The sequence below is a fragment of the Stegodyphus dumicola genome, chromosome 5, assembly GCF_044657685.1.
Source record: "Stegodyphus dumicola isolate Sdum_Otavi_A_Nest chromosome 5, ASM4465768v1".
Lineage (NCBI taxonomy): Eukaryota > Metazoa > Arthropoda > Arachnida > Araneae > Eresidae > Stegodyphus > Stegodyphus dumicola.
The window spans coordinates 207,393,983-207,413,624 of NC_140772.1; the positions used below are offsets into that span (position 1 = coordinate 207,393,983).

General features: G+C 32.9%; 1 protein-coding gene across 2 annotated transcripts in view; it reads right to left on the reverse strand.

Annotated features, from left to right (window-relative positions):
* Positions 1-369: 369 nt before the first annotated feature.
* Positions 370-19,642, reverse strand: part of LOC118194543 (superoxide dismutase [Cu-Zn]-like) — a 41,106-nt gene continuing 21,833 nt past the window's right edge. For both annotated transcript variants that reach the window (XM_035365683.2, XM_035365682.2), the window contains exons 2-5: positions 17,956-18,052; positions 7,072-7,141; positions 3,445-3,562; positions 370-634 (exon numbers count right to left, since the gene is read on the reverse strand). In XM_035365683.2, coding sequence (XP_035221574.1) covers positions 521-634; positions 3,445-3,562; positions 7,072-7,141; positions 17,956-18,052 — 399 coding nt within the window. In that variant the 3' untranslated portion in view covers positions 370-520. The remainder of the gene's footprint in view (positions 635-3,444; positions 3,563-7,071; positions 7,142-17,955; positions 18,053-19,642) is intronic.

Here is a 19,642-nt window from a genome sequence, read left to right on the forward strand (position 1 = left end):
AGTTGGTTAATTTATTTATTAGGATAATTAATATTTGTGTTAAGGGATATTGCTCATTTCATTGTAATTTTTTTATATGTAATAGGTTTTTACTGAAATTTGTTGTTCTGCAGAGTAAAATTCTGCGCAGTTTTTAAATTTAATGTTTGGTGTTCTCTTTAGGCAATTTTCCGGTAAATTTAAAAGCCAGACGAAGGCTGGCCGCGTAACGGCTAATTAAAAATAAAATTTTTAATCAGTTTTTTCGTAAATTAAAAATTTATTGTTAATTAACTAAAATTAATTTCAGTAATTAAAAATCTGTTATTCTGCTTCAAGCAGTGAAACAACAGGAAGTTGCAGAACGGAAAAAATAAATAAACACAAGAATAGTAGAAAATACTACCTTTTATTTAAGAAAGATTATCTCCTACAATGTCATAAAAACTTATGATATAAAAAAAGGAAAATTTTCACGATAGTTAAAATTACATTAGAAATATTTTTTTTGTAATGCCTTTGTACATTTTGAAACATTCAATCAAGATGATGGGGCGGTTCCAATAACACAACAGGCAAGTCGAGATCCCGCATTACCCGTTTTCTTGCTTTCTGGATTACTCCCTCTTCCAAGGTCGTCTGCTCTCTCGTGAATCTGAAATAAAATCATAGCAATGAAAGAAACGCATATTTGGTTTAAATACTATTATTTATCACACACGAAACGTATGCTGCAAAACTCCTTTTAAAATTGTATACTTCTGAAAGTATGAAGTAGAAACACTAGTATGCTTAATTTACAATACATACATAATTAGCAATACAATCATTGTCGAAAAAATTGCGAAACGCCTCTTTTTTCGGTTGTCTAGATGTTCTTAGGCTGTCCTGAATGCAGTCATCTCAGTTCTCATAGTGTTTTCAGTGAGCGCTACGTAGGATACACATCGGATTTATATATAGCAGGTCGTTCTAGCATACGTATTTTGATATAAAATCGGACTTTTATAAAATGACATGCCGATTGTTTTCTATATTTCGATTCTGTGGCTCAAATTCCAATATTTGTTCACAAAGGAAGACATATGGCAGTTTTTAAGGTAGGAAATGCAGCTAAACCTATTTATGAAACCAACCAGTATCAACCGGGACGCTAGATTAAAAGCAATGAAGTTGTATGAAGCATTTTATCATTTCCAGTACATGAACGTCATTCAACAATCGTTCATTTGGCAATGTATGAACAGCACATGCACTTCACACCAGAAAATTAACGTACAAGAGCACTGACACCACCGCCAGCAACGTTAACTCCATTTTTATCATTGTGTCCGGATGATATGTTTGCAAAGACACTACTTTACTCTGAAGTGCTAAATACTATAATGCATCAACGAAAAATTTTAAACGTCGCAAACAAGGTAAAACAATTACGGGACAACCCAATTTATAGTCGACTGACGAGTTAGGCCGTCTGTACACTGTTCACCCAAACAATTGAGAATGCTTTTACTTGCGATTATTGTTAATCAATGTATATGGACCAACATCCTTCCAAAAACTGAGAATAGTTAACGCTCAATGCGCCACTTATACACACGATACACACTGGAACACTTCACTCATTGATGCATCGAATACCACTCAACCGCAGCAAATACGCACGTTATTTGAAATCATATTACCTACGTGCTTCCTTTCCAATTAAATGATCTTATGGGAAAATACAAAGAATATAAGAGAGAAGACATCCTACATCGTTTGTGTGTAACAAATCAAATTCCGGACATTCAATTCATACCAAACGTGTTTAACGAGGCACTGGTTTCGATTGAGGACATATGTTTGGCAATCGCTAACAAAGTACTGAAACAGTTAGGAATAGCTACACCGAATCGATCCCGAAACGATCTTTGCGATCATGATTTGCAACGAGAAACACACTTTGGTGTTGACGAAGTGGTTACATTTGTTCGGACGAAATTTTCGAAATTGGTTACATAGCGTATCACAAAGCTATGCATGCGATTAGAAGCCAAAGAGGCGAATTGTATTTCCTAGCCAAGTCGCCAAAATTGGCGACTATTTGGTGATATCTTGGTCCAGTCCCTGTATCACCGTAATAGATATAGTAACTAGATAACTATGATTGATGTTCTGTGTAGTTGTATAATCGTAATTGGGTCCTCATATGCCATGCAGTAATTTCGAGAAGCAGAAAGTACTAGAAAACTCGGCGGCAGGGAGAAAACTATATAAGACAGGAAAGAACATCTGCTCTCAAGATGTTGTTGTGAGTTGCTAGTTCACAGCGACTCCAGAGCATTGATAGTTTCGCCTTTTAGATGATTACATTGTGTTTAATGTTCTTAGTAGTTTGAAGTGTACCTACTGATTGTATTCTGTGATAGTGCGAAGAACTGTACGACTATATTTGTGAAACGTTTCAGGCCTCTGGAGTATTCAATCTATTACGAATTCTTACGCACGCAACAGTATGTTTCTAGTTATATTAATTCGTTTAAATCCATACCTATTTTAAGGAGTCATTTTTCCTCGTTTAATATTATTATTCGGTTAATGTTATCAAAATAGTCATGAACAAATGTAATCACACTAAGTGGCGCCTATTGTACATATCACTTATTATAAGAAATCTGAACACAAGTATTCATTTTCAGGAATCCTTTTCTGGTGCTCTATTAAACAACATATTAATTTATTCACTTGTAATGATCTACAATATTTTTTTTTGCTAATTCTAATCTTTGATATTTTCGTTTATGATAGCATATAACTCTTTTCGTGAAACATAAATTTTAATTGAAGTTTTACAAAACATTCAAACATTGGCATAATCCATCAACGTCCGTAGATACTTGAAGTTGTCTTCTGAACAGAGATTTATGGCCTAATTCCCTATTTATGCAAGGATATACGCATATGTTTTTATTATTATTATTATTATTATTGCAAAACCTTTACTTCTAAAGACGGTGGCGTAACTAGGGTGGAGCAAGAGAAAACATCTGTCCCAGGGCGCTAAACTGATGCTACAAAATTTTAGAATGAAATTTTTTCCATTCTTGGTACACAGAAAGGGGCGCAAAATCTTCAGTTGTCCCCGGGCGCTGAAAACCCTAGCTACGGCTCTGTCTAAAGAAGAAACCAATGAAACAATTTGGCCTTTAAAATTTGGACAGAACTTGTCTTCGGAATCGTTGATTCAGTTATTTCTCAATCATTGATTGCTTCAGTTAAGTGGAATTTTGGCTAAGTGAAGTTCGATTTGTGGCCAAAATTATTATGCAGATTACTGATTTTTTTTTTTTTTTTTTTGGTTTGTTACATGAAGAAGTATTCTTTATATATACATTTATATAATACACAAAATACGCCTACTCGCTTCGTATTAATTTCTTTTTCTAACAATTTATGAAGTTAAAACAAAAAATTCAAACTTACCACAATGGCTCTTCCTAATATGCTCAAAGGCCCACACAGGCGAAGTTCATTGTCTACGATATCCACAGTAGCTACTCCATTGTTATCAGCTTCTATATTACCCAAGTCACCCACATGTCTAAAACAGTATATAAGAGTTTAATGTGATTAAAATAGCAAATAATATATAAAAAATTAATTATTCTGTACGAAAAAGCACAAATTTCGTTACAGATACAAGTATGGATCCAGAGATCGTCTTCATGTACTATGAACTATTAACAATAACTTTCGTAGTTTCGCGGTTCTAGCTGGCTGGATCCATTGTTCATTGTGGTTATGCGTTTTCTCAACTTCAGAGTCAATTGAGTGTCTCATCATCGTAGTTACTATAACGAGCTTTCATCATTTCCAGTACAGACGATCATCTTCATTTGGTTTGCTCGCTCATACAAAATTAATGCTTACTTGAATATTTTTGTCGCACATCTCGAAAGGAGTTTTCCTGAGTTTAGCCTAGAGTTCCTTGAGCTAAGCTTTTTTAAGCTCATCATCAGTTTTCTAAACTTTCGTAACTTTACCCTGACGGGCCTTTTTGTTACGTTTTATTGAAGAAGTTAATGTTTCATTTTTTACCCAGGAGTTCTTTTTACGAAGTTCTTTACAGCATGACGTATTGCTAGAAACAATTCAGGCCGGCTCTATGTTCATATCATCAATATCGATTATGTGCAATGGCGGCCGAAATATCCATATATCAGTCAAAATCAAAATCCACATTTCTAAAAGAAAAATATCGTAGTGTAAAATTATGAAATCATACGGTCATTTTAGGAGCTAAGCTTGTTAAAGATCATCAGAGGCCACAATTAAAATACATATTGTGAGGACTAAGGCAAACAGTTTTGGAATCTGCAAGAGAATCTAACCTGCAGGGAGTGGTCTTAACCGTGACCTGCGAGAGGGAGAAGGCCATGACACTTTATAAAAATGACGGAGCTTTCCATCCGATGTTATCGTCGGAAAGTCATCTGGATTTTTAAATTTTCGTCGGAAATATAACTTTATCTTGTTGCTTAGTTAATTAAAATAGCTGAAAGAAAGGAGGCTTTATATGCATTATTTTCTTTAGCTTTTTAGGCTTTTTACAGATATTTTAATTAACTTTGTGCATAAATATAATTGAGAGAACCGAAGAACAAACGAACATTTTACAAACATTTAAACCCTGATTGAAAATTGCCACTGTCATGATAAATTGGGAAGAGGTTCTTAAGATAATAAGTAATATTTTACCTAGACTCAAGTAATAATTTATTCGCGTTTCAGAGCAAAATATATAAACATCAACTTCTATATCTCCAACGTATGTAAATGAAATACTATATAAATTAGCTAATAAATGTGATAAAAACTACTTCATACAAGAAACATACCTAAATCTTATATAACAAAAAAAAAAAAAGCCTTCCAATTTTCATATTTGAAATGAGATAACCTAACATACACAACTGGCAATATTTAAAAAAACACATAAACTATGCAGTGTTTGAAAGCGACCATAAAAAAGTAATAGAACTACTGTTTCCAATTAATAAAAAATCATTTAGCGTATTTTAAATAGCAAGCTGTTAAAAGTACAATAATTAGCAGCAATGCTGATGATTTTTAACATCATTTCTTTCGATCGTATGTAAATATATATATATATACATGTTTTAGACAATGGCAAATTCTCACGGCCATTTTATTCATTTTTTCAAATCAATAATATTTCTTTGGATACTTTCCCTTGGATACTGCGCAGAAATGATTTGAATAATATAAACAATAGTAAGAACTGCATATTTAAATCTGCTCTTCATTAAATAGCACACAACAAAAGGTTTTTTCCCATTTATCATGAATTTTATTGCTATCACAAGCATGTAAAAAAATTAGCAATGAAAATGGAATGTATTCAAATAAAAAACAACTTGCAACATTCGTATTCATACCAAGAGATATATTACAAATTCCAAGAGAAAAATAACATAACTGCAATTTGCACTTAATGTAAAATTTAGAGTGTTTTTTAAATATTATATGATTAAAAATGCAATAATTATGGATTATAATATTTAGTAGTAATGCTGATGTTTCTTAACACTATTTCTTTCAACCATATGCAGGTGTATCTACATATTTTAGCTTCTAAATTTTTAGAAAATGGGAATTAAAATTATCATTTATATATATTTTTGCCAATTGTGTATGTTGTTTGTTAGATTATCTCATTTCAAATATGAATGTTGGAAGGCTTTTCTGTTATAAGATTTGTGTTTCTTGTATGAAATATTTTTTATCACATTTATTAGATAATTTACATAGTATTTCATTTACATACGTTGAAGGTATAGAAGTTGATCGTTATATATTTTGCTTTGAAAAGCAAATAAATTAATACTTGAGCCTAGGTAAAATATTAATTATTATCTTAAGAACCCCTTCCCAATTTATCATGACAGTGTCAATTTTCAATCAGCGTTTAAATTTTTGCAAAATGTTCGTTTGTTCTTCGGTTCTCTCAATTATATTTATGCACAAAGTTAATTAAAATATCTGTAAAAAGCCTAAAAAGCTAAAGAAAATAATGCATATAAAAACTCCTTTCTTTCAGCTATTTTAATTAACTAAGCAACAAGATAAAGTTATATTTCCGACGAAAACTTATAAAGTGTCATGGCCTTCTCCCTCTCGAAGGTCACTTCTTAGCTCGGTGCTAGACCCACGGCGTCTCCTTCTTGAATTATTCAATTATATGTAATGCTAGAGCGCAGGCCTGCCTATTTGAGCTTTTTTGTTGCATTTTGAGCCCTTTTGTTGCATTTTAGCGCGTGGCGTTGTGACGCATGCGCTCTTGTTCGTCATTTGCCCCTTGAACTGGGGAACAGGTTGTGTGTTTTTATCACGTTCTTAGCCTAATGTGGCGGTAATGTGGCGGTAGCCTAATGTGGTCTTCTCCCCCCCTCCGTATCGCTGTGTATCAGCACATATGGGAACTGCGGTACTGCATTGTCTCTGTATTCTTGAAATTGGCAGACTTGGAACTAAGCTTGGGTCTTGCTGTTTAAAAACTAAGCATTGTGCCGCCAGGCAAAAGTGACTTTCCCCTGTCTCGCCGACATTCGGATCTCTTGCCTGGTGCAAGAGTCTGACTGGTGCTCGGAAGCGCTATACAAGAAACTTTTATTCAAATATTTACATATTTCATCTCCATTTCAATACCTTCTATATATCTTGATACTGAAAATTTAGGTTTATATCTGAAGACACGGAAAATTTAATAGATAAAGAAAATTAAATGCCAAAAACTTGAACCGAATTCCTATAGCTTTTAACAGAAAACAGTTTTAAAACCAGTTTTCATTCCCTACTCTTCCCCTCCCCCTCAAAAAAGAGATACTGAGTAAAATATGCTTTTCAATTATTTTTATACGAAAATTTGGTTTTATAGTTTTGAGTGTCAGAAATTATTTCGAATGTTGCACATTTGGAATACTTCCAATTTGCATTGAGTATTTTTCAGATATTGTATTGCTTCATTTTGTCAAATAATTGTACCTATTAATTGTATTGGAAACATTCTAGAAAGTAATCCAAAATTACCTAACAGCATCTGTTGGTGCTCCATGATCCAGTCCGTAAGGATTGTAGTGTCCACCGGCGCTAGTACATCCTAAAATGGCAGAGAAAACATTCGGTTCGAATTATAAGGTTTAATATTAATTCACTCAATTATTTGATTATTTTGACTTTAATAGTACTTCTACTTTTATCAACTTCCACCACAATGCAATTTAGTTAATATATATAAGCGTAGAGCTCTTGAGTTTGAAAAAGAGATCTAGGCAGTCTTGCTGACATGCTATTTTATTATGCTTTCTTGTTACTGGGACTCATTAATCATCATTATCTTCGGCAAGCTTCATATGCTTCGTGAAATATTTAGTGTCGGTTTCGAAGTTTATCCAGGAGTAATAAACAAAGTAATATGCGTCTAAGCTTATTTAAGATCGTGTTACTTCGCATTTTATATCTTAATTTACTGAAACATTTGTTCTACGTTTCCCGCAAGCATCCGATATTAAGTTGTGTTATTGTATTGATTTATGTAAGCATCAGCCTGGTGTGTTAATAAATATGTTATTTTAAACCTTCATTGAAGTTTATGGTTACATTTCCTAAAAGGTTCGACGGAAGGATGTCTATCTGTCTGTACGATTCTAGGAGTTGGCATTTAAAATAGTATACAACCGTATAAAATGTACTCTGAATCATGCAATTTTTAAATTCTTATCTTAAGATATATGGTGCTAGAGATATTTTTATTAATTTTTAAACTAACGAAAATATTTCTTAGAATATTATTTAAAAAGACCTGAAAATTATAAGATTACTTATAATGATACAGGATTTCTTTAAATTTCCAATTAGCCAAACAAAGTAGTAAAATCACAGGACACCACTCAGTGAGAGTGGATAAAACCACAGCCTAAAGTTGCGATAAAATAGGGCCACAGGCTGATATGGGTAACAGAATAAAAAGTCAAGGTGGGGGAATTCACATATAACGGTCAAAAAAACTGGAATTGCTACACTAATGATTTTCCTTATGTCAAAACAATAAATCAAATGTGAAATTCCCATCAACATATGGTGGTGTCCAGAGTGGACTTTTGATAAAAATCCAAATGCCGATTTGTGCAAGTTTTTAATACTTAAATGTGTTGGAGACTTTGCAAGTTTCATCCAATATTTGTTTAAGATTTATGACACTTATGAAAATAGATGCAATTCATAACACAGCTTTTGCTGAACTTGGAAAATGAATTCGCCAACCATTAAAGCTATTCTTTTCTACGCAGTTTAACTATTTTATTGGGGTGAGGGTGAATGGAGGTGGGGGTGAATTTAATGTTATCTAAGTATGGGTCATGACATCTCAGTGGATCAGGACACAATTATTGGTGGGCTGGGAAAAGTTCTAAAGTTCTAAAGCATTCTTTTCATTACATAATTATATATTGTAATCAGTAATCACGAATTCATTTGTAAGTATCAATTAATTGTTAATAGTTCCCCTGTTATTGTTAATACTATGACTGCATAATTACATTATTTTTATCTAGAAAGCACTTGCAAATGGAACGTGAGGCTAAAATTTTGGAAAAAGTATATTAGAGGACCTGAAATATTAAATTTTTGTTGCTGTATTCCATCAGTCCAGTTATACCTCACCCATCATATAAATATAATCACATAAAAGTATGGAATATATGATACAACTGAATTGAATGTACACAATCTGGGGGCTTAAAAATGTTTAAGAGCTCTGTTGGCGCATTTTACGCCAACGAATCTCGCCAAATTATCGCCTCCTGCGATTGAGGCAGCAGACTTGAAGAAGAAATCTAACCGGTCTGACGTGAGCAATTACTTGTAACCGAAGCTCACAATTAAATTGTATTTTGCTTCACTGTAAATATTTGTATATGATGTTTTTCTAAATAAAATAATTAAAAACGAAGCAGTGAAGCTGGTCCGTCGATAAAAAATAACCTTTAAGAAAAATAAGTTTATTCATCTGGCTCCGTCGACCCTGGAGCCTACTTCAGCGGTATGGATATATTAATGAAAAGCAAAGCATCCCTAAAGGGGAAAATAACTAGATTCGAAACTTTTGTGCAAACTGCAAATAATGATGTGGACTTAGTTGAACTTAAAGTTAAACTAAAGAACATTCAAGCTCTTCAAAAGAAAGTTGATGAACTACGAAGTGCGTGCTACGCACAAAGTGAAATGAAAGATGATGATCTGACCAAAATTCATGACGACTTAAACCAATGTGATGATCGTCTGGAAAAATTGGAGGTAAGAATTGAAATTCTCATTAATTCTTACAATAAGTTAAATTCTGCAAAAGCAGTAAATGTTACTAAAAGTAATGTAGATGAAAATTTTCAAATCAAAACTAAAATCCCAGCGTTAGTTTTGCCTGAATTTTCAGGAAAATATGAAGAATTTAGTTCATTTAAAACTCAATTTGATGATTTAATTACAAATAATGTTCAGCTGAGTCATTCACAGAAATTATATTATCTAAGATCTTGTCTTACTAATGATGCTAAGCATTTAGGTAGTAACTTTGATAATTTTGAATCTTTGTACAATGCTTTAGAATCTCGCTATGATAATGAACGTCTGATTGTTGACATTCATGTGCAGAATATTTTAAATTTTGAAAAGGTTCAATCCGAAAATGCGAAAGATATCAGAAGTATGATTGATTGTATACAAAAGAATTTACGCGCTTTGAAAGTATTAAAATATGAACAGAACAAGTTATGTGATGTTTTTCTAATAAATATTCTTCTTCAAAAACTAGATAAAGAATCTAGAAAAAATTTTGAATTATCTCACAAATCGAAAATAGTTCCAACATTTGACGAGTTTATTAGATTTTTGGAACAGCGTGAATCAGTTTTGTTATCTATAAATAGAAATATTACACCCGGAAGTAAGGTTAATATAAACAAGAATTCCACTCCTTCCCATAAATCGAAGGTTCTTTTGACAAATGAAAATAAAAATAAAAACTGTGTAGTGTGTAGGAGCTTTCATCCTATTTTCCTTTGCGATACATTCTTAAAGTTAAGTGTTCATGAAAGATTAAAATTAATTCGTTCACATAAACTCTGCGAATTATGTCTAAAGCAAAATCATAAGAAAAGTCAGTGTCTCTCGAAATTTAAATGCGCTTGCGGAAAAAAACACAATAAATTAATATGCATGGATAATGAGGGTCATTCGAAGACTCCTTGTCGCTCGGTGACGCCACTTAGACAAAACAAAATTGAGCTCGATGCCGCCGCTGGAAAAGGTGACTCAGAATTGAAAGCGTTGAGTGTTTTAAGTAACAAGAATAAACAAAAAAGAAAAACTGTACTTTTTTCTACTGCAGAGATTTATGTCCGTGACGCCAATAATCGAAGAATAAAAATCCGTGCGATTTTAGACAGCGCATCTAATATATGTGTTCTTACAGATAAAATAAGTGAATGCTTAGGAATAAAAAGGGAGAAAATTAAAATGCCTGTTACAGGTCTTAATGGATCAATTCAAAATATTAAATGGAAAGTGAATACATTTATTTCAAATGAAGAATGTACCTTTAATGAACCAGTTGAATTCTTGATTGTAAATAAGATAACAGGACTAACTCCGTGTACTACGTTAGATATTTCGAAAGTAGAAATTCCACAATTTTTAAATTTAGCTGATAAATCATTTTATGAAGCTTCAGAGGTACATGCCCTTATAAGTGCTGATTTATTTTTTAAGGTTTTGAAAAATAATACGTATAAAATAAATGATGATTTATTGTTTAAAGAGTCTGAATTCGGATGGATCGCATGCGGGAAGCTTAACGAAATACAACCTTCTTATCAGGGACATTGTTTTCTTGTGCAAAATGACTCTCTTCAAAATACTTTAAAACTTTTCTTTGATTTAGAGGGACTTGGTATTCGTGATGATCCAGTTTTGCATGAAAAGGATCAGGCAATGGAAATTTTTAATGACACCGTTGAATTTAAAAATGGACGTTATGTAGTACAACTACCTTTTAGGAAACATTATGAAGAATTATCTGATAATTATTCCTTGGCGCGGCAGCGTTTTCAGAATTTGTGGAGAAGATTTAGTCATGATCCTGAGTTACATCAACAATACCGTGAAATTATTTGTGATTATTTAAAAGAAGGCATAATCAGCATCGTAAATCCTGATACAAAAGAAAATCCTTTAAATAGGCCTATATATTATTTGCCTCACCAGGCTGTGCGGAAAGAAAGTAGTTTAACGTCGAAAACTAGGATCGTCTTTGATGCGGGTAGTCATCAAAATAATGAACTTTCTTTAAATGACTGCTTGTGGCCAGGGGTTAACTTAAATCCAAATCTTTTGGATTTACTAATTAATTTCAGATTGAACAAAATTGCATTTTGTTCAGATGTTAAACAAGCTTTTCTGCAGATATGCCTCTCTGATGAACATAAGGATGCAGTTCGTTTTCTTTGGAGTAGTGATGATCCAAGTGTTGATAAAAGGCTCAATTTACAGATTTACCGTTTCAATCGAGTAAATTTCGGGGTCAGTTCGAGCCCATTCCTGTTAGCAGCTACTATTAGACATCATATTAAAAAATACAAGGAAGATTTTCCCGAAACAGTTGAAATTTTAAACCAGTGTTTTTATGTAGATGATCTCATTTCTGGAAGCGAGGATTTTGAAGAAGCACTTGAAGTATCTAAAAATGCCAAGAAAATTATGGAAGAGGCTGGAATGGTCCTCAGGAAGTGGATTAGCAATAATGCTGAATTAATGGAGCAATGGAAGAATGAAGAATTCGAACCTATCCTGCAGACGCTACTCTCAGCTTGGGCGCACACCAAACTAAAATCTTGGGACTTTCTTGGAAGACGCACGAAGATTATTTAACTATGGATACTAAAAATCTTTTGGAATTTCTTTCTATGGACAAAAATACGAAACGCTTCTTACTTCAAGCAATAGGGAAGATATTTGATCCTTTAGGATTAATTTCGCCTTTCACCATTCGAGTTAAACGCCTCATCCAAGATCTCTGGAATGAGAAAATTCAGTGGGATGAACCTTTACCAAAGGAAATTGAAAAGGAATGGAAGAAGTGGTGTGCTGAACTTCATCACTTAGAAAATTTGAAAATACCTAGGTTGGTTAATGATTCTGCATCAAAGGAAGATACAGATGAAATACACAGTTTTTGCGACGCAAGTAAAAAGGCATATGGCGCTGCCATATATTTGAAGGTGAAGACACTCAGTGGAATATCGGTGAAACTCCTGACTTCAAAAAGTCGTGTGGCTCCATTAAACGGTGTAACCTTACCAAGATTAGAACTATTGGGTGCTCTAGTTGCAGCTCGTCTTAGTTCTAAGGTAAAGAGAATCGTGAATCTGAAAAGATCTTCTGTTGAATACCATTGGACAGATTCCAAGATTGCACTTTTTTGGATAAAGGGTGCAAAAACCCGATGGAAGCAATTTGTGGCAAACCGAGTGAACGAAATCACCAGCTTGACAGATCCCAACTCTTGGCATGACTGTGCAGGTAAAGAAAATCCTGCCGATCTTCTCTCACGTTAGAACTTTCAAACAATTATTATAAAATTAACCATGTTTTGTCTTATATTTTCAGGTTTATTTTCAATTGCGGGAATAAGGTAAAAAACACAGGACCACTGTCAGTGGAGGATGTAAGAGAAGCCAAAGAAGTGTTGATTAAGCATGAACAACGAGTTCTCCTTGAAGGAAAGAAACTGCCAAGTGATATTTCGAATTTATTTCCGTTTTTTGATGACAAAGGAATAGTACGTGTAGGAGGAAGGCTGAAGAATGCTTCAGTGCCATATTCTCAAAGACATCCTCCTATTTTACCTAAGGGTTCAAGATTAAGTAAAATTTATTTTGAAAGTTTACACAGGAAATTATTTCATGTTGGACCACAAGGTCTGCTAAATGCAGTGCGCTTGAAATTTTGGCCTTTAGGTGGCCGTAGTCTCGCACGCAAAACAGTACATCAATGTGTAACGTGCTTTAAATGTAAGCCCACTCTTTCTTCACAAATTATGGGTAATTTGCCTAGTGAAAGAGTTAATGTTTCAGCACCATTTTCTATTACAGGTATTGATTTATGTGGCCCTTATTTAGTGAAATTTAAAAATCAACGTAAAGGTATTCTGAATAAATTGTATATTTGTATTTTTATATGTTTCGCAACAAAAGCCATCCATCTTGAGACATTAACAGATTTGACTTCCGATGCTTTAATTGCAACACTTAAACGTTTTACAAGTAGACGTGGCAAATGTTTCAAAATTTATACCGACAATGCTACTAACTTTGTTGGAGCGAATTCAAAATTGAAAAAATTTTATAAACTCATTAATTTCCCAGACAAAGAATTAGCTAATCATTTTTCGCAAGAAAATATAGATTGGAATTTTATTCCACCCAAATCGCCTCACTTCGGTGGACTTACGAATCGTTTCGAATTCACTTACGAAGAATTCGAAACGATTGTCATTCAGATAGAAAGAATATTAAATTCGCGACCGCTGACTCCTCTTTCTAGTGATTCAGAAAGTTTCGAAGTTCTGACGCCAGGTCATTTCTTGATAGGGCGACCTATAACAGCAATTTCTGAGCCGTTTTTAACGGATTTAAAGGAAAACCGCTTAAGTCGTTGGCAAAAAACTACAAAAACTATACAACTTATTTGGAAAAGATGGAAGTCTGATTACTTGAATACTTTACAGTCTAGATCAAAATGGATGGTTGAAAAAAAAAATGATCTGATGATCGGCCAAATGGTTTTGATTAAAGAAGATTTTCTGCCAATTAACAATTGGCTTTTAGGGCGAATAACATCATTGTACCACGGTTCTGATGGAAAAGTCCGTGTTGTAAAAGTTCGTACCAAAACAGGGGACTTTAAAAGGACAATTAATAAAATAGCTGTATTGCCTATTGAAGTTTAGCAAGTTGTGAATTATGTTACTCAGTTGTTAGTAATTATATTGAAAATTATTTCTCTCAATAATTTTGTATTCATGTTTTGTTTACTTATTTTATATTTTTCTATACATATTTTATTGTTTACATGAATAACTGAAACTCTAATACTGGTATTTCATAATTAAATTTATGTTAAGTTCTTGCATGTGAACATAGCAAGGCCGGGCGGGATGTTGGGGCATTTTACGCCAACGAATCTCGCCAAATTATCGCCTCCTGCGATTGAGGCAGCAGACTTGAAGAAGAAATCTAACCGGTCTGACGTGAGCAATTACTTGTAACCGAAGCTCACAATTAAATTGTATTTTGCTTCACTGTAAATATTTGTATATGATGTTTTTCTAAATAAAATAATTAAAAACGAAGCAGTGAAGCTGGTCCGTCGATAAAAAATAACCTTTAAGAAAAATAAGTTTATTCAAGCTCTTTCTTTTAAATTCAAAATATGATTATCGAAATTCCCTAGGGAAACAGTTGCTAAAAATGTTTTGAAACGATAATAACAACGGTATGCCAAAAAAAAAAAAAAAAAAAAAAAAATCTAAATTTTGTAAGAAAGCTCGGGATCTTCCGGACACATTTAACCCGCGAGCACACGCGGCGGGTATGTCATACCCATGTGCATTTTTCTTTTTGTATATTTCTCGCTCATTATTTCATAAAAGGACGAAACTTGGTGTAGCTGAGTTCAAGGTCACACATTTAAATGGGGGAAATTCCTGAGGTGGTAAGTGCAACGGTTTTTTAGGAACAGCATTGTTCGGGCATGTCATACCCGTGCGTGTACTCACGTTTCTCGGTACTTCTCGTACTTCGTACTTTTCGTTTTCAAGCTTTTAGAATAGGTTTTTCTTGAGTTGTAAGCATGACGCCGTATCTTCCTTACGATGAAGAGATGAAAAGATTGAGAAATCTCCTTGAAACAGTTTCTTCTGATGAGGATTCATTTAGTGAAGAAGAGGAAGATGTTGATGACGAAGAATATATAATAGTAATCATGATTCACCCATAGAGAGTAGTGATTCAGGTACAGAAACAGAAAATGAAACTCTAGAATGTAGCAATGAGTTTTTATGTTGGAAAAAATGGAACAAAAATAAATTCCGGACTAATATTAGAATTGGCGCCAAAAATATTATACCTAAACTCCCTGGAAATACAAAGTATTCTAAAAACTTCTCAACACCTTTAAATTCCTTGTCATTGCTTAGCGATGAAGATATGTTAAAACATGTAGTTTACAATACAAATATATTTATTCAATACGAGAAAATTTCACTCGTGAACGCGATGAGTACTTTTCGCAAAGCCTTAGGGATGCAGCTAATAGAAAATGTTCAAAATGAACGACGGCGAGCATCTGTGGTTCCTGATTCTGGACAAACGCTGACCACCGATGAACATGTTAACAATGAACTGTCCCCAAGAAAACCTAAAATCACTTGCAAGAGGTGTACAGAGTGCCCCAAGATAAAAGAGAAAGACTAGATTCATTTGTGAAAATTGTAGCAAAAGGATGTATGGAACATATGACCTCATTTTGTAAACAGTGTTAAAAAAATTGTAAGTAAATAATTTTTCCTCTCCTTATTGTTTCCTATTTTGTCTAAAATGAAGTATTAACTTTGTTTTACATTTAATTTCTTTTAAAAAAGCGATTAATTTTTTGACAAATTTTTAATTACAATTTTTTATTCGGGTATGACATACCCGGCGCGTGTTCTCGTGTTCGTGGGATCGGTGCGTGTGCTCGCGGGTTAATAAAATCTAATCTGGAAGTAACTGACCTGAAAAATTAGCAACTTCAGTGCAACAGCTACATAGTTAAAGCTGTGTTTTTGCCAAATTATTTATCGTAATAGTATTATAAAATAAATAAAAGATATTATTAGATATATAAAAATTACAGATTTAAAAAATGAAACATATTAAAAACTTTAGTACTTAACACCACGGCGCCATCTAGTGGCCACCGCGTGTAATACAGCGTTCTGTAAATAATAGATGAACGTAATAATAATATAAATGAAAAGTAGCGATGGCAAGGCAAAGTTCAGAAAATGGTAAATGGCAACAGTAAGAAAAAGTTAAAAAAGGAAAGAAAAACTTAAAAAGACAAAAGACAAAACAACGTTTAACGATGTTGAAGTTGGCAGACAGTGAATGAGTGTCAACGGTGGGACAGACTTTGTGTGGATATTTTACCTTCTGTCCTTAGGCTTACGTAATTTTGGTAATTCTTTCTTTTTATGATGTGGGAACAGCTTTAGTGTAGCCCACCCAGAATTTTAACGAAAAAAATATCGCTAAGAATGGCGATAAATGATATGATGTGGCAACCCATACTATTCGGCAAACGCATTGTAAACAAACATTGTAAATTTCTGATTTCTAAAGAGGATGGAATTACGGTTACAGCTAACATAGTGGTCAGTTACATTTATTTAATTTCAATACAAATTACCGAGATACTCATTTACTCAAAGTTAAATGCACGTGCCCCTGTATTCTTACTTTTCCGGCATAGCTTTCTCTCACGCTGCACTGCACGAGGAAATACAATATTTTTTAATTAGAATTCTACTAAAATTAACTATCTAAACACAAAATTCGTAACACTATTTTCGGCGATTGTTTAATGCTCAGATAGTGCGGAGAATATTGTTTTGTAGAGAAGATTTTTGCATTTAGTTATAAATTGCTCTACCCCTACTGTTATAGATATCGTAATTAAAGTATCAGGAGATTTTAAAGGAACATTTAAAATGGGAGTTTTCAAACAAGCGTAAAAGTTTGGGAAAGCCAGGCATTCCAAACGAATATTTTATGTATGAATTAACAAGAGAGTATGAACTTTTTAGAGGATTTTTGATAGATTGTGGATTATTGAAGGATAAAGTTTGTTGTGAAAAATGTAAGATACCATGGAGAGGTATCTTACATTTGGGAAAGCCAAGCAAATGTGAGATTTTCCGACATTGTTTTTAAACTTACATCCTTTTACCTTTAACCATTTTCATTAATTGTTCCTTAATATTTTTTTTCTTTTAAAATCGTGTATAATAGTCGTAAATTTATTTCTATTATCCACGATTTCTGGTGAAATCAAGATGGCCGCTATTTTTGAAACACGGAATTTCCTCGAAAATCTCGATGGTAACCATTTTTTAAAAGAACATATTTCACGCGCTTTGGCGCCAAAAAAAAATTCGCCAGACTTTGAAGGTGGGCTATACTGAAGCTGTTCCATGATGTGAATAATAAAATTGAATGCATTTTACATATAAAGTTTTCTATTATAATACCAACGCACATCAGTGTAATGCTAGTTTTAAAGGAGAAGAATAAAGTATTTAAGAAGCTAACAACGCTTAGAATTATGGCGTCTTGTTTATAAATAGATTTAATCTAAATAGAGTATAAAATACCATGAATGAACCGATGATGAACATTTTATTGTCTTCCGACTGATCTACTGAAAGGGCAATAAATTTTACATGTGACGCTTATGCCATAATTCGGTTCGAAATTATCATTAAATTCAAATTAGTAAATGGAAGGAGACTATTCTAAAAGAAATTTCAAAAAATACATCTATATAATACATGTACTGATTTTGAACGACATATCATTGACGAGTTTCATTATAAACTTTTATCCACTTGAAAATATTTTGAAAACTTTACAAGCATAAAAATTACATTTAACTTGTTACAATGAAATGTGTGCTACTCTATTGCAGATAAAACGTTTGTTATAATCTTACGTTGAAAAAATCACGTGGTGGATCATATTCGATCATAATGACGATATCGTGAAAGGTAATGAATTGGTCACATCAAATTTTTAACTTCTATGAAAGATAGATACAAACCATTGGAAAGATCACCGTACTGATGAACGTGGAAACCATGAAGACCTGAATTCAATCCTCTGATTTGACCTGACACTGAGACAGGACCGCCTGGTCTCTAAAAAATATTTTTAAAAAGGAATATTTTTAGATTTGGTGGTACAAGTTTCTCTTACATTCTGATTTCATTTACAATAAGCATCAATGTATGTATTAGATAATTAAAATTTCAAATGTCTTATTTTCACTTATTTGTAAACATAACCATTCAAAAGCAAGATAAAGAAATTATCTTGGATAACTGATTGAAAGATTAAATACCTGCTACAAATGTCTATTCTTGTGCGGAATGTTAATACGTGGGCTTATACGATTACTACAAGACGCTTGTTGACAACTAGTTATCATAAATTAGTTAATAAGCAATCAGCAAAAGCATTTCCTGTTTGCAAGTTTCAATGGCGGATGGATTGACAAGGCTATTTTGACAGTGATTATATTCACGTAGTAAGAAACAATAACACTTTCTTTTAATAATGAAATGTTCTAAGCATCTATAGTTTGCTATCGTTTGTTAGTATTATGTTTTCCTTCTTTTATTCTTAGCCCAAAGGAGCAATTTGCCCAGAAGGTCTATTAATTTTGCTTCAGAATTTTGCGTTGGTTCACCATAAACGGCGTTTCACTTTTCAAATTGTTACCCCCAAATATTAGAGCCCTGCATTATATTTAAAGAAATTTAATAATGAAGAATCTGCATGAATGTATATTCATTTCTCGCACTGCGAAAAAAACAACAGTACCTAGAGACATCAAATTTTGAATAACACCACTCGAATATGGCCAATTGGAAGTCCAAATTTGGAATTTGTTTTATCTATTTCCTATTTTGTAAAACTTTAACGAATTTTTATTAACAAACTCAATAATGTCAAAGCGAGCAATGGCAAAACTGGACGGGAAAAAAAGAACATTTATATCCAGCGCACGACAGTGTATCCGAAATTCTAAAGATATGCTCATTTTAAAATTATTTTGCGATATTGCTGTTGAATTGAATTTTATGGTTTAAGTGCGAAGAACATGATATTTAATAAATAAAGGTAACACACAAAACGTTACAAAAAAAAACTCCCCTTTTCAGCTTAATATAAAATTTGAAAAAAAAAAACGTTTATATTTAACAAAAGGGAAATAAAATAACAAAATGCATTCACTAAATATTAGATAAATTCAGTAGGTAAATAATAAAATTTACCTACTGAATATTTATTAAAACATTTATAAACGTGATAAAATTAAGGCGAGTTCGTGAGAATACCATTAAAATGTTCATTCATTAAATTCATTTTTATGAATCATGACGAAGTTGCATTTACGTGCTGAAAGTGTTACCTGTCAGCTATGACAGACAAAAAATTACTTCTTGATTGAATTGTTGGCCATTCTTGATCTGTTGATACATAAAAATTATGTGGTTCAGATAATAATTTTAGGATTACTAATATAAGACCAAAGCCTGTGAAGTCGTAGATAAATGTTAAGTTATTCATCGAAAACGGAGATTTTTTTCTTTTCCATAAACACTATTTACGTATGAAACTAAGTAGTTTGAACACAGTTGAATAAAATTTATTGGCTGGTTTATTAGAAGCTATTGTGAAATGCTAATTTTTAATGTTTCTAATTCCGTAAATTATTTAAAGTT